The sequence below is a fragment of the Vicugna pacos genome, chromosome 16 (assembly GCF_048564905.1).
Source record: "Vicugna pacos chromosome 16, VicPac4, whole genome shotgun sequence".
Taxonomy (NCBI): Eukaryota; Metazoa; Chordata; class Mammalia; order Artiodactyla; family Camelidae; genus Vicugna; species Vicugna pacos.
This window is the reverse complement of record NC_133002.1, coordinates 46,091,819-46,104,171: the sequence shown is the minus strand read 5'-3', so window position 1 is coordinate 46,104,171 and position 12,353 is coordinate 46,091,819. Positions and strand designations below refer to the sequence as shown.

At 33.0% G+C, this 12,353-nt stretch overlaps 1 protein-coding gene across 4 annotated transcripts in view; it reads right to left on the bottom strand.

The window, feature by feature from the left end:
• The window catches only part of GPATCH8 (G-patch domain containing 8), an 85,064-nt gene that overhangs the window by 45,418 nt on the left and 27,293 nt on the right, over positions 1-12,353 (bottom strand). For all 4 annotated transcript variants that reach the window (XM_015250516.3, XM_006217461.4, XM_072939209.1 and 1 more), the window contains one exon: positions 11,287-11,359. In XM_015250516.3, the coding sequence (XP_015106002.1) occupies positions 11,287-11,359 (73 nt within the window). The remainder of the gene's footprint in view (positions 1-11,286; positions 11,360-12,353) is intronic.

The window sequence follows — 12,353 nt, the reverse complement described above, 5'->3', positions numbered from 1 at the left end:
AGATAGTAGCCAGTTCTATGGTACTGTAATAATAATCCAATGCTTTCTTAGAGTTGTATTCTCTTATTATTGGTTAAATAATCCCATTACTATTGATTAAGTAACTGTAATTACACTGAGCATTTCTTAATATTCCAGGATCACTCTATAACCCAAAAGACTTTCCAGCTTCATTTAAACTGCTCTTCCTTTACTCTCCACATCAACCCCCTCAATTCATCTTTAATTATTTTCTTTCTGTATTTTCCTAGGTAGTCCCTAAAAAACTTGGGCTACAAAATCTCAGTTCTTCAGTTAAGAGACAATTTCTAAACACTTGTGTGACTTCTGAGAGTCTCAGCATGAGTCTCAGCAGCCTCTCCTGCAAAATGGAGATACTATCTTCACTTTCAGGACTGGCATGCTGATCAAAAGAGATAACAAACAGAAGATACTCTGTAAACCATAAATCACTATAAAGAATGCTGCTAAACTCCAACCTTCTTATCTCTTGAAGGCCTCAGAAAATTAAAAACTCAATTTGTTCTTTCAATTCCAAATCTGGCATTTTTGAAAATAAGTACCTTAAAATTAAAGATATTCTAAGAAGTGTTGATAAATCCTAATGTTTTACCTACAATTTGGTGATAATGAAACAACTCTATTTACAAACAGAGAAAATTATCATCCATGATCAATAACCAAAGTACTACCCCCAAATCCTTTCCATATTATCATCCCACTAACAACAGAGTGACCACTGAGTTGAAAAGCAAGGTTATACAAATATTAAACCCAAGGCAAAAGAATGAAGCATAATTAGCAAGAAAGACCTTCTCCAAATTAAGCATACAGAACAAATCATCTAAGAAAATAAATTAAGCCTAAGCAAGACAGAATAAATTGAACATCAAAATGCTTACTATTTTACTATTACTGTCATCTGGAGGAAGATAATAGCACCTATGTATGTGTACTGAATAGCAAGTTATTAATCTGTAGTATGTCAAATTCGTAATAGAGTACAGTCCATGCCGAATGTAAGAGTAAATTCAGAAAGTCAAGTAGGTTGAAATTACTCAAAAATCTCCCTTACTTCCTTTGAAGTCTCTGCTAAAAAGCCCAGAGATTCTAGGTTATCTGTAGAAATCTACTTTCCCAGTTCTAAAGTCTATGATTCCATATAGCTTTGAAGGCATTTTTGTCTCCTCTTAGTTCCTACTTATCAAATATTGGTTAGCTACTGAAGTTTTATATTTTCCACTATTGCCACCTGATTGGACTACTCTACTCACAGTGAAATTACTGTCACTATATACTCCATTTTGCTCATTTAAAAAGTTTCTTGGACACTCCATTTTCTTGCCTAAGTAAGAAATCAAATTCCACACTAACCAGTTTCATTTTAATCATGTAAATTAATCTAGGGCAAGAAGTCAATAGTAGGTATGAAACAATGTGGATAAGCTATAAAGAAAAATAAATAGCATTATACTAATTCAGACTAAAAATCACGAGTATTTTGGAGGAGTAAAAAAAACCAACTGTCTACCCTACATGCTATATAAAGGAAACTTTCTTAGAAGCTTTTTTTATTCATATGGTCCAAAGCAAATTATCTGGGGAGCTTGTTTAAAATGTAATTTCCTGAACCCCACCCCAGATCTGCTCAGTTGTGCTGGTTGGGAATCTACATTTGTAACAAGCAACCAAGGTGATTCTGCCGCTCACTAAAGCTTGAGAATCATAAGCCTAATGGAAAAAGTACCAGAGTAGAAGTCAGAAGACTTATGCCATCAACATAGCTCCTATCCTTAGCGTTCTGACCATGGATAAACACTTAAGCTTCTCAATCTGTTAAGTGGCATTATCTCCCACTCTACATACCGGAGACGAAAATGAGATAGGATACAGGTCTGAAACTTATATACCAACATGTTTAATTCCCCAAATAACCTTCAAATCTTTTAAAAATATGGAGAATACAGAGATTATGGCAAGGTCATATCATTTACTGGTTGCAAAGCTTGAATTTAAACCCAGGTCGAACTTCAAATGAGGTCATAAAGTGGATCAAATATAGGCCTTGCATATGTTTTGTTTATCCCAGATTAAACTTTGAGCCAAAATTTATTAATTAGAAAGTTTCATCAAAATATCTGGATTTCTGATTTCTTTCATAAAGTTCAGAGGGTCTAGAAACACATGAGACTATATTCCTACATGATAATAATGAGCACGAGCTGGTTGAGTGGCAGTTATTCTGAGTTATTCCACTCCAGACATGGCACAGCCCACATTACTTACTATTGTCTCACACTCACTGGGCTTCAATTCTGTATGTTACTATTTGGCTCTAACAGGCATCGGACTTGCAGCTCCTACTCCTAAGACTGTTCTTTGCTCCCTCCTTCTGAACTCCCACTGGATTTTCTCTTTAACTTTCACTTGGTAACTATCTACTTCACAGGGCTAGAGAGACTCACTGAGAGAGAAAAGACTAAATTTAAAACTATAAACAACAAGGTCCTATTGTATAGCATAGGGAACTATATTCAATATCTCATAGTGACCTATAATGAAGAATATGAAAAAGAATATATATGTGTGTGTATAACTGAATCACCATGCTGTTACATCAGAGAGTAATACAACATTGTAAATCGACTATTCTTCAAGAAAAAATAAACTAAAATAAAACAAATAAACCATATTTCTACATGAAAGATATTGTTTGTTCCCTTTTCTAAATGTACAATCCTACTATTTCAAATTTTGACAGCCATTTTTAATGAATATTTTATTTTTTAGCTTTTTCCTGTATTAAATTATATTCTCATAAAACATACTTTTTACTCTGTGTTCTTATCATGCTTACATTTGGCCCTATTTTAAAATACGAGTGCTTCTTATAGAAGAAATGTGGAGATTCCACGTATCAACTAATAAGCATAGTTGGGCAGATGTGATATAGTTGCTTGCTTCCTTATTCTCATAATCTAAGATTTTTCATTTGTTAAATCATTCAAGAAATAAATTGAAATTCTAAGTTAGGTTGTTCAATTCTCTATTGATCTCCCACTGTACCTTTAAATTCACAATTATGAAATTATACTGCCTTACATTTGTATTTTAATTTTTTTAAATTTTGTTTTGTTTTTTTAATGGAGGTGTTGGGGATTGAACCCAGGACCTTGTGCATGCTAAGTAAGCACTGTGCTCTACCACTGAGCTATATCCCCCACCACTGCATTACATTTATTTGTACATTTGTCTCCACATTAGACACGAGCCTCTGGAGGGCAGAGGCTGTATCTTATTCATCCTTCAACTCTTAAGACTTAGTACATCTGGCACATTCTAAGGATTCAATAACCATATGCAAAATAAAAAAACATGAAAAGCAACAGAGAACACATAAATGCCTAGCAATGATTATCATTTATGAGTTTATAATCTAATGAGACTTAAGAGACACATAAAGACAAATTATACAAGGTAGAATATTAAAAATGCTACAGAAGAGAAATATAAAGAAAAAAATAAAAAAGGAAATTATACATATCTGTTCTAAACCTTCATTTGAAAAATCTGCCACTTCCTTTCTGGTTATTCTGCCATGAATTCATATATTTAATGTCTCCTCATTAAATAACGTCTTAACATATATTTAATGTCTATCTTTAAATGTGACGATCTCTATACCGAGAAACAAGTAGTCTATACAGCAACGAAGTCCACCATTTCTTCTCTTCTCCTCCAATCCCTTTTTCCCCTTCTAGACTGCCCTAAAACCAAGACCTCTTACTATAGGCTGCCAATTCTGACTAATTTTACTAGCTGTTCATTTCTTTTGTTTATATTAACTGAATTCCATTAAGATGGTCAGAGGATGTACAGAACCTGTATCTTACTAAATTTGATACATGAATTATTAAAATTATGCTTGCCATTGTCAATGTATAAAGACTGCACAGCTCATTTAATTAGCAGGGAACAGAGGGCATTATAGCTACAGGCTCCTTCAGCTAGACTAGCAACAACTAAGCCTTTCTGACAATCCATACCCTTGTGATTTAGGGGAACTACATGTCTGCTGTCCCCACCAACCTACTTTTTATTTTCAGTTATCAGCTTTTTCTGAGAAGGGAAAAGGTACAAATGTAGAACACTGATTTCAAGTCAGGCTTGTATTTGAATGGCAGAGACTCAACAGCTGTACGACCTTTCCAAAACTGTTTCTTCACTTATAAGATGAGTATACCAATACATATTTTATTAAGTAGGACATGCAAAATGTTTAGATTCTAGATTTGGCATGTAATACATCCTGAGTAAGTGGTATTTCCTTTTCCCAGAGGAAAACAAATTTCGATGGGAAACTAAGGTAGAAGGACAACTCAGCTTTTACAAAGACCCTATTCAGAAAATTTATATCATAATATTAAAGGAAAGCTATTTTTCTTCAACCAAAGAATGATTTTTCTTTTTTAAAGATCAACATTCTAATTTTACAATAAAGTTTAAACTGTAACACATATTTCTATTCTACTGTATTGAATTCAAATCTAATTTTTCTTCATTTATAAAATACAGTATAAACATTGTTAGGGCTTAGCTAAGGCAGGCCTTACCCAACTATATTAACCGTTTATTTGCTAATTGTAACTAGAGTAGGACTGGAGACCAAAGAAACATGTCCAACTCTACTCTGCTTTGATTCTGCCTACTGTAAGTCTTTTTCAAAATAATTATTTTCCATATTTTAAATAGTATACAAGTATATCATGTCAAATTTTAAAAGAATACAGTAAAAAGTAACTCACTTTCCCTCCAGAGTCTGCCTTTACAAAGATTGTCCTGTGCATAGTCAAGCAAATAAATAATTGTATAGGCATATTTCACAGAATGTACCCTTTTAATGTTTCACAGTGAAATGCCTCAGTTCATCTTTCTCGATAACAACATTTTCCAGGCAATGATTTTATAAAGTAAAATGTTTATGTTTCAATCTCAAAAATCTAATTCAACATTTTTAAGAAAAAGATATGTGAGAAATCTGGAGATTCATTCCACATACAACTAGCAGGGCTTTGAAAGCTGCAAAAGGGATAAACATATTGCATAGAAAGCAACTGTTAACAACCATGTTAATTATCTGGTAATCATGCAAGAAATGTTTAAGTATTTTATATCTTAATTTTTTAATTCATAAATGGTAACTATGTTTTAGAACTTTGTTAGGGGTTGAGTTCATGTGTAACCCATTTAAAATAATGGTAAATAGGTTCTCAAAGAGGATTTTCATAAAGAATGTCTGATTTTCAGGAACAAAGTAGTGATTTTTTTTATTGAGTTATAGTTGTTTTACAATGCTGTGTCAATTTCTGGCGTACAGCACGAGTTTTCAGTCATACATGAATATACATATATTCATTTTCATATTCTTTTTCCCGATGAGCTACCACAAGATCTTGTATATATTTCCCTGTGCTATACAGTATAAACTTATTTAAAATAGTGATTTTTTAAAGCAAGAAGTATGTATCTGTCCATATATATATAGATGTATATCTATATAATGTAACATAAATGGTAGTTAACTATATAGTACACACTGTTCTGCATCTTGCTTCTTTAATGTATCTTGGAAATTTTTCTATATAGATTGAATACATACTAAACTAACTCAATCCTTTTAAAGCTGCATGGTTTCCCTTTATATCATTTTAATATTCTACTTCTTCCAATCTAAAATGCCATTAACCATAAAACACAGTTTTATGTGCCACTAAGAAAAAAATTTTAAAAGCTGTCAATTATAACTATAATGCCATTAATAAGATGCATCTGATTTTACATTTATTAAATGTGAAAAAATGTCTTAGAATCAATGAAATATAGTGGCCTAATTACAATCTTTTGTTATCACAATCATATAATGAATAACCTCAAGCATGCATTATTTGTGCATTTAATAGTAAGTTAAAGACAGGTAACTAGAAACAGAATTGCTGGATCTTAATGCATTTTAACATGCATTTCAATTTTTAAATGATCCAAGTTGTTCTCTGTAGTGGCTTTACTAGCTTACAGTTGCACTGGCTATGATGTAAGTACCTACTTTCTCAAAATGTGACCAGGCTAATTTTTTTTTATTGAGTTATACTCAGTTTACAATGTTGTGTCAATTTGTGGTGTACAGTACAATTTTTCAGTCATACATGAATATACATATTTTCATTTTCATATTCTTTTTCACTGTGAGCTACTACAAGATGTTGAATACATTTTCCTGTGCTATACAGTATAAATCATTGATCTATTCTACATATACCTGTCATTATCTACAAATCTCCAACTCCCTGTCCATCCCTCCCCCCTGGCAACAACAAGTTTGTATTCTATGTCTGTGAGTCTGTGTCTGTTTTATATTTAAGTTCATTTGTCATCTCTCTTTTTTTTTAGATTCCATATATTAGTGACATCATATGGTATTTTTCTTTCTCTTTCTGGCTTACTTCACTTAGAATGACATTCTCCAGGGACATCCATGTTGTTACAAATGGCATGTTGTCACTTTTATGGCTGAATAGTATTCCATTGTATAAACATACCACAACTTCTTTATCAGTCATCTGTCAATGGACATTTAGGTTGTTTCCATGTTTTGGCTATTGTAAATAGTGCTGCTATGAACACTGAGGTGTATGTGTCTTTTTGAACTAGGGTTCCTTCTGGATATACATCCAGGAGTTGGATTGCTGGGTCACTAGGCTAATTTTTAAAAAAAAAACCTTTCCTAATCCAACAAGTGAAAAATGATATTGCATAGTTTTAATATGCATTATCTCTAATATGAAAAGGATTAAGAATATTTTCATATGCTTAAAGGTCATATGCATTACTTTTATGTAAATAGTGTTCATATCAGTTCCCCTTTTCTATTTAGGTCTTTTACATACTGATAAAGGAAATTTTTCCTTTGTCTATAATGATATTGTAGGTATTTCCCCCAGTTGTTCTTTTTCCTTTTTTAAACTTTATTTATGATGAAATATAGTCAATTTATTCTTTTTTTTAATGGCTTCTGGGTTTGAGGTTGAACTTAGAAAAATTTTCCTCATTCTAAGATTATTTTAAAAATAATTATCCCACTGTTCATCTTAATGATTTTGTGATTTCATTTTTTATATCTAAATATTTTATTCATCTGGAATATATTTTGAAGTAAGGTATGACAGTGGAGATCCAACTTCTTTTTTCTGGGTTGCTACCTAGTTATCACTGCTCAGTGACTGACGCTCTTTTTAGATGTTTTAAGTTAGGCTCAGAAGTGCTGATAACTAAGAGCTCAGAAACAGTGAAACAAACACCAAAATTAGGGGCTTAGGGACCTTAAAACAAATACAGCATTAAAAGCACAAATCTGGGAGTCAGATAACTAGCACATATTAAGCATATTAGGTACCACTGTTATAAATTCTGGGAAATAGAGAGTAGTAAGACAGAGATCTATTTATGATTTTTATGGCATTTAGGTTTCTGATAAAGTCCTAAAGATGGACTATCTCAAATTCAGTTAAAATATCTAACTATACACTATACAATACAGATGTTAATAACAATTAGCACTCATAAAGTGTTTTACAGTTTTTATGAAGACTTCACTTACATTCACTTACTTTATCCTCATAATCACTCTGTGAGAATACAGACAGATTTTAATCCCCATTTACTGTTGAGAAAAATAATTCAGTGATGGTAACTTTTCCCTTTACTTAAAGTAAGCAGCAAAGACAAACTCAAACCTAGGTCTTATGTTTTCAAATGCTGCTCACACTGCTTTCATACTCTACATCAAGTACTTTAATACAAAAATAAATGAGAAGTGGGAGAGGGTATTGCTCAAGTGGTAGAGCACATGCTTAGCACGCATGAGGCATGAGGCCCTGGGTTCGATCCCCAGTACCTCCTCGAAAATCAATAAAATCCCCACAAAAAATAAATAAATAAACAAACAAACAAAAAAGAGAATCTCTACTTTCAAGAAACTGGAAGCAATTTTTCAATTAAATGTTCAGCTTGATCACAGACTTAATTCTAAACATGGAAAGAGTACAAAAAAATATGAAACATGATTCCTAACCAAGAAACTTTCAAAGGTCTACAGTAAATTTACAAAGTAGGACTTGCGGGACTGGAAAATAAACCTGAAGAGCATAAACAATGTCTACTCTGTCCATGGCTTATGCTATTTACAGCTGGTATAACTAGAATACATCATTAGCTCAGTAAATGTTGGCTGTCTGTTACTGGTTGAAATAATGAAATAATATTAGATCCTACTCATTTTTCTAAGGGGCGGAACTTTTCTCCGAGAGCAAAAAATCAGCCATATCCTCAAACAACTCTTAGACAATGTAATAAGGAAGTTCAGGCACAGCTTCTGGACTACAACTACGTACCTATTTCATAGCAAAATAAAGATTTTTGAGCTACATTCCATTCCATTTTGAAGCTGCCAGAAGGTTATAAAACAATTTCAAGAACCAAATCCATTTCAACAGTAACAAAATACAACAGTCATTTACTGTTGATTTATTCCAAATTGAACACATCCTCTACAATAAACTGTCCATAATATTTCTCAACAACAGGACTTTATGTTGTAAAGAAAGACATCTTGTAAACATATCTTTTCTACAAGCTTTTTTTTTAAACACTAACAATCACTTTTGTGCCACACAAGATGGTTCTTATTTTTTTTTAACTTTTGAAATGTTTTAATAAATACTAGGGAAGAATAAAAGGTGAATAATAAGGGAAATTCAAGTACAAAAATAAACCCATACAACAAAGTACAATTTTCTGTCATGCCACAGATAATTTCATTTCACAGTCAGCATGACCTATTCTTCAATCTATCCAGTAGCAAGTTATTTGCACTTTAGCCAGCCCTAAGGACTGGTATCCTTTGTAAAAATCTTGCATAAGTGGAAATAATTTTTAAACGTTAACAAAAAAATCCTGAAAAGATCAGGTTTAAATTTTAGTAGATGGTAGCATGTTAAAGATGTTAGAGCCTTAAAATCAAATAAAAAGAACTAAAAGTTGACCAAAAAACTAGTAAATACGAAGAACTTACAAAGCCATGAACCTAGAAATCATATGCAGTAACTAGTTTATGCAATATTAACAAGGCATTAATTATTTTCAGCAGAGCAGCAGGGCTTTCTTCAGTGGTTATTTATAGCAAAGGCTGGTACAATGACAAAAAAAATCTGTCATGAATTACCTCAATATGCCGTAAATGTGGCTATATTCTAGGTCAAATCATGTGGATATTACAGAAAGACCCATGTAAGAGAAATCAGCACAATGCCTGCACAATGTTGAATCTGACACCAAAAAATAAAGAGCTATTTACAAGCCAATTAAATTCAGCCCTTAATGTTGGCAATCCAATAAGGTCCCATTTTTTTTTTGAAGGGTACAGATTGTACTAGCCATTCAAAACAGATGGGCTTTACACAGCAATGTGAATTTAGTTAACAATACTGAACTGTATGCTTAAAAATGGCTAAGATGGCATTTTATGTTATGTGTTTTTTTAGTACGATTAAAAAGAATAAAGATGGGCTTCCTATTTCCCTCGTATTTTAAATAAATAACAGATTTGAGTTATTGAGTGCTTATTATATGCTTATCACCAAATATGAAGGAGACATACGGATAAAACCTAATGTCTCTTTTCAAGCTCTAAGTTTAAAGAGAACCAAAATTCAAAAATATTCTTAATAATAATAATTTTCCATCCCTCCAAAATAGGTGAGTATTCATTTATCTCTCCTTTCTTAAACTCTTGGTCTTTCACTCTCTTCCTCTCTGCAGGTTCTAGTCTCTGATGCTCACAATGAAAAATTCTCGGGTTCAAACAGATTTGTTAGCCCCCATGAAATGCCCCCAAATTCTACTCCCTTGTGTGCCTGAACACAAAGAGTAACAGTCAACAATGTTTCTGGGCATCTCTGGACAAAGAGATGTTTCCAACAGTAGGACCTTATTCTGAGCTATTGCCTCCATTCAATTCAACCCAACAAGTAACTGTGCAAACTTCTGGGACAAATCCTATCAAGAAGCCATTTCTATAGTAGTTCTGATTATCATTTCTCTCTTCTAGACTCTTAACAAAATCTATGGCCTATGCCATACAAATTGCTCTCAATTGTAGAGTATTCTTTGTATTGTTTGCAATGAGTTCTTGTGACACTGGGAAAACAAGTTTAATGGTATTAAATCTTTCTATCTCCCCCAAAAGAACAGGTTAATGCTTAGTAATAACTATTAATTTGAAATAAATTTATTGAGCATTTCCTTTGTGTTCACTACTGAATAGAATTTGTGGACATATAATTTAAAAAGCAAAGGTTTTAAAGACTGAAACATCCTGCTTCATGCCCTGTCCTCTTGTGCCCCTTAATACACACACTTGAATGGATTAGACTTCGCATTCAAGTTGTGGAAATCCATTTCCAAAATTCAAAGAATTAGTCAACAGTAGTACACCCCTCCCCAAAGGTCCTCTTGCGTAACGAGACCCTTCAGGACCTAATGTAGAAGTGCAATAATTTTCATCATTTTTGAGGTGGTGTTCACATCTGCAAAGAATAAACCACAGCCCTCAAATATGAGGGAGCTAAAAAGTGAATGGAGCCGACTGGTTTCCAACTAACAAGAACTTAGACTGATCCGAACTTAAGAAATGGCCTCTCTGCTCAGAGAGCCCTACCAAACATCTGCGTTCATTTTAAGTTTCACATAGGTTAATTTTTCTCTCTACTGCTACATTTATTCTGATTACAGAGAAAAAGAGCCAGGGCAATCACTAGCTTCAGGAAGATTTTGAGAGGGCAAAAATTAAAGTCAGCTGTTGAATAGTTCTCTTTATAATACTGAAGCCACAATACTCCATCACTAAATGATACAAAGAAAGCACACTCTACTATATATTTCTTGTACTCCACCCACCCATCACCTCCACCAAAAGAAATTTAAAATAAGTTGAGTCATACACAGTATGTTTGACCTGAAAGTATTCATGACCCAGAAGCTTCTCTTGCAAATTAGCTTAATGGTGATTTGAAATACAGATACAGGAAAAATACACTATTCTAGGGCATAAAAGCCATGGGGGGAAAAGCCCAAACACTTTTTAAAGAAAGACGACAAATATATTCAGGCATAAGATCTGCATCAGAAACATTTTCTTATTCTTTCTTTTTTTGGTATGTTTAAAAAACTTACCCTGAAGAGATTTTCCCAATCCCTGGCCCAGCTTCCACCCATGTTTCTGGAGTAAGCGATGTCCAATATTATCCTGACAGACAGAACAGAGAGACAAACCAAAAATATTCCAATAATATATTCTTCCCTTCCTAGTGATATTTAAACAGGTGATGAGCAAGAGATAATTCTACATATATGCATGCAAAAAAGTGCTAATAATAGGGTAAATGTGCCCAATAAAGGGGGCATTAATGTAAAAAGAAATGCTGGGTAGTATTTTACATGGGAAGAACATAGAGGGTAAAGGTCCTTTCTGATGGTGTGCTGGGCAACTTTGTACATACACTTTAAAAGGAGAAAAAAGGGAAGGGGAAAGGGGGAAGAATACATTTATGAAGTTTAAAACTAACATTAAAAAGCATAAAATCAAGGTACTTATACAATCATATCCACCACCTAGACAGCACCACTTTAAGATTTGTTTAAAGAAAATCTACACTGTGTTTAGTTATTCTGCTTATGTGTCAGGCTTTCATGATACAAAGTAAGTTGTAAGTGTAAGACTGCCCCACCACTAGAAATGAAAACACAATCAGAGCAAAATCCAGGCTAGACTTGATTGGTTTTTCAATATATATATAAAATATAAATATTTAACTAGCATGCAGCCAATATTAAACTGAAAAAACAGTGAGGTTAGTAAAACAAGAAATTAAACTGATTAAACAGAAAAATAAAATGAGCTCAAGCACAGACTGAGTGATGCATTTCAACATGTAATCTAACAAAAATGCTAAAATGTTAGAATGAAACAGGCCTAGCAATAAGTTAACAGTAAAGAACCATTAGTGCATGTAGGGGGAAAAAACCAATATACATAATGTCTCATCTTCCTGGGAGCACACTAGAAAAGGTACTTCAATGTATATTGTATGAAAAGACAACAGAAACAACAATTAAATGTCAGCTTTTGTGTAACGGTTCAAGATCTCAGAAACCTCTGCAGACCTTTGTCCAATTCTTTGCTTTTTACAAATACTATGAAGTACAGAGACAAAGCTCAAGTAACTATTAACTGTATCAGA